General features: G+C 62.1%; 1 protein-coding gene across 5 annotated transcripts in view; it reads left to right on the top strand.

Annotated features, from left to right (window-relative positions):
* The first annotated feature begins 462 nt into the window (after nt 1–462).
* Ltk (leukocyte receptor tyrosine kinase) overlaps nt 463–3,168 on the top strand; it is a 9,432-nt gene continuing 6,726 nt past the window's right edge. For 2 of the 5 annotated variants that reach the window (XM_031371533.1, XM_031371530.1), the window contains exons 1-7: nt 463–653; nt 1,118–1,261; nt 1,356–1,527; nt 2,092–2,242; nt 2,337–2,474; nt 2,597–2,753; nt 2,875–3,057. In XM_031371533.1, coding sequence (XP_031227393.1) covers nt 611–653; nt 1,118–1,261; nt 1,356–1,527; nt 2,092–2,242; nt 2,337–2,474; nt 2,597–2,753; nt 2,875–3,057 — 988 coding nt within the window. In that variant the 5' untranslated portion in view covers nt 463–610. The remainder of the gene's footprint in view (nt 654–1,117; nt 1,262–1,355; nt 1,528–2,091; nt 2,243–2,336; nt 2,475–2,596; nt 2,754–2,874; nt 3,058–3,168) is intronic. The other 3 variants (XM_031371534.1, XM_031371532.1, XM_031371531.1) reach the window with 2 other exon arrangements.

The raw sequence follows: 3,168 nt of genomic DNA, 5'->3' as shown, positions 1-3,168 counted from the left end.
TCATGGTTTGGAGGTATGGGGATGTTCTGCCTCATGGTTAGAAAGGGACACACCATGGCAAGCAATAATGCCTTACTGGGGACAGTTTAAAGAGTGCTTCCTGCACCGCCTGGCAGCGTTAAGCCCATCACTCAGGAGGCAGAGGCAGGTGGGTTTCTGGAGGCCAACCTGGCTCCACATACTTCCCATGTGTGATCATGAACTTACACTAACACTGACACCCATAAAGCCATTCACTGTGATGCGGTCCTGAGTCCCACCAAAGCCCACTGCCATGTACTAGGATGCCATCCAGACTGCTATCACAAAGGAATAATGTCGAGACAACTTTTTCTCCTACCAGGAACTAACACTAGTTGTTGGGGTGTCATGGGTAGAGACTGAGAGTCCTTCAGCTCAGCAAGGCTCCTCCCGGAAGCCTGGGGACCTCACTGCTTTCATGCCCCGCCTTTTCCTCCTATTTCCCGGGTCTGACGTGAGTGTATCCAGGCCAGCTGGAAGTCGACAGGTGATGGCTCTGAGACTGCTAGACGCGCCTATAAACTGCAGCCAGGGTCCACAGTAGCGAGTTCTCAGCCAGCATCCTTAGCTGGAACCAAGAGATCGGGCGATGGGCTGTTTCCACCAGCTGCTGTTGTGGCTGGGAGCTGCGGGTAAGTGCTGTTTGGGGGTCAGGGTACCAGCCAACCAGAGACACCTAAATTTGGGGCTGCTGCGTTAGCAACAGACCAGGTCTCAATGGTTCCTTCTAAGGTGGCCTTGTGCTTCTAGAATGCAGCAAGAAAGGTGCAGAGCACGTCCAAATCTCAGTGTCAGGGAGGGCCTCCGCACTACTTAGGAGGAAGCTAGAGGATAGGGGGAGGGGTACTGAATAACCGGGCGCGTCACTCCGTGAGAGCTCTGGAATAGAGGACGTGATATATGTAGACACCTTGCAAGGCTTGGGAGACCCAGTTGAGTGGTAGATATCTAGCTTCAGGCTGTGTATGCACCAGCCAGGCGGCATTCGGGGTGTGGCTGGAAGCAGGGTACTGCTGAGTGGCTCTCTATCCCCTATCTTTCCCCCCTCATATCCTGCATCTTTTTCTAACCCCTCTTCCTCCCTGTCACCTTTCAGGAACTATTGTTTGCTCCAACTCGGAGTTCCAGGAACCTTTTCTAACACCCTCGCCTTTGCCTGTGCTGGTTCTCAATTCCCACGAGCAGAAAGTCACCCCCTCGCCCAATACATTGGAGCCAGTTTCCCTCCCAAATCCACTAGGTGAGCTTCAGGCTCCTCCCTTTTCTTGGCTCGCCCATCTCCAGATCCCCAGGCCTGGACAGGAACTCGACTTTATCCTCTCCCTTGCACCTAGGCACGCGGGGACCCTGGGTGTTTAACACCTGTGGCGCCAGCGGCCGGAGGGGACCCACACAAACCCAGTGCGACGGGGCATACACAGGAAGCAGCGTGATGGTGACAGTGAGGGCCGCCGGGCCGCTCAAAGGCGCGCAGCTGTGGCGGGCGCCAGACACCGGCCAGTATCTGTAAGTGCCTGACAGGGAGAGGGTGGCGGTCACCCGCTAGGCTGAGGTTCTACAGTCCGGGGAAGCAGGACCCAGAGCCCCAACACCTTTCCTCTTAAAACATTCCGCAGAGCTGGGCAGTGGTAGCGCACGCCTTTAATCCCAACACTTGGGAGGCAGAGGCAGGCACATTTCTGAGTTGGAGGCCGCCTGGTCTACAGAGTGAGTTCCAGGACAGCCAGGGTTATACAGAGAAACTGTCTCGGAAAAAAAAAAAAAAACAAGAAAGAAAGAAACAAACAAAAACATTCCGCAGCGATGCCTAGTGTCAGTCACTTGGACTGTCTGTCCTTCTATGTTAATCATCGACACGACAGCTGCCCAATCAATGGTGGCTCTTCTCGCCATCTCCGTTAACACTCCTGAAATACTCCTGGAACCTAGCTGCAAACTCGGGTCTTGCCCCTCCCTTCACAGTCCATCAAAGTCCCTTAGGAGGCTTCCCGGTCCCCGGTTCCCGACCCTGAGCCGCCGCCTTGGCCCAGGACCGAGGGAGCCGCGGACCGGCGCTCTCTCCTCTCGTAGGATCTCCGCCTACGGAGCGGCGGGCGGCAAGGGCGCACGAAACCACCTGTCCCGGGCGCACGGCGTCTTCCTCTCGGCCGTCTTCTTCCTCCGTCGCGGGGAGCCGGTGTACATCCTTGTAGGGCAGCAGGGCCAGGACGCCTGTCCCGGAGTAAGCGGGGCGAGTGGGACAGGGGGACCCGGGCCGAGAGCTGGGGGAGGAGAGAGTCCCTAGTCACGCTGCACCTCACCTTGGCGCCACCCAGGGGAGCCCCGAGAGCCAGCTTGTCTGTCTGGGAGAGTCTGGGGAGCGTGCGACGACCGACCCGACCGAGGGGGTCCCAGGCTGGAGACGCTGGGCCGGCGGGGGCGGGGGTGGCGGAGGCGCCACCTACATCTTCCGGGTAGGTGGACCGCGTGCTGTTGCCCGCACCCCAGCTGGGTGTCGTCCCAGGCTCCGCTCTCCCTCTGGGTTCCCGGGGCTCAGCACCGGGGTGCGGCCCCTGACCGGCCACTGGCCCCGTAGCTGCGCGCGGGGGAGCCAGAGCCGCTGCTGGTGGCGGCGGGAGGCGGCGGGAGGTCCTACCGGAGTCGACCTGACCGCGGCCGGGCTCAGGCCGCCCCCGAGAGGCTGGAGACCCGCGCGGCGGCGCCGGGCAGCGGCGGGAGAGGAGGCGCGGCAGGTGAGCGCGCCGCCCGGCGGGGAGAGGCGGGGAGGCGGGGAGGCAGGCGGGCGGGCGGGCGGGCGGGCGGCTCCGCATCGCCCCTGCCCGTCGCTTGCTGTCGCTTGGTGTCGCTCCGCAGGTGGAGGGGCCGGCTGGACGTCGCGGGCACGGTCTCCGCAGGCCGGACGCTCGCCGCGGGAAGGGGCCGAGGGCGGCGAGGGCTGCGCGGAGGCCTGGGCTGCGCTCCGCTGGGCGGCGGCCGGAGGCTTCGGGGGCGGCGGCGGGGCCTGCGCGGCGGGCGGCGGTGGCGGTGGCTACCGGGGTAGGTGCACCGGTCGGGAGGGTGATATGACCGTAGAGCCTAAAGACCTTGCCTGAGCTTTCCAGAGGATAGATAGGGAATGCCCCAGGCTCCACTGGGCCAGGTCCCAGC

The sequence above is a fragment of the Mastomys coucha genome, unplaced genomic scaffold, assembly GCF_008632895.1.
Source record: "Mastomys coucha isolate ucsf_1 unplaced genomic scaffold, UCSF_Mcou_1 pScaffold15, whole genome shotgun sequence".
Lineage (NCBI taxonomy): Eukaryota > Metazoa > Chordata > Mammalia > Rodentia > Muridae > Mastomys > Mastomys coucha.
Note: the sequence above shows the minus strand (reverse complement) of the source record. Positions and strands in the feature narration are given on the sequence as shown.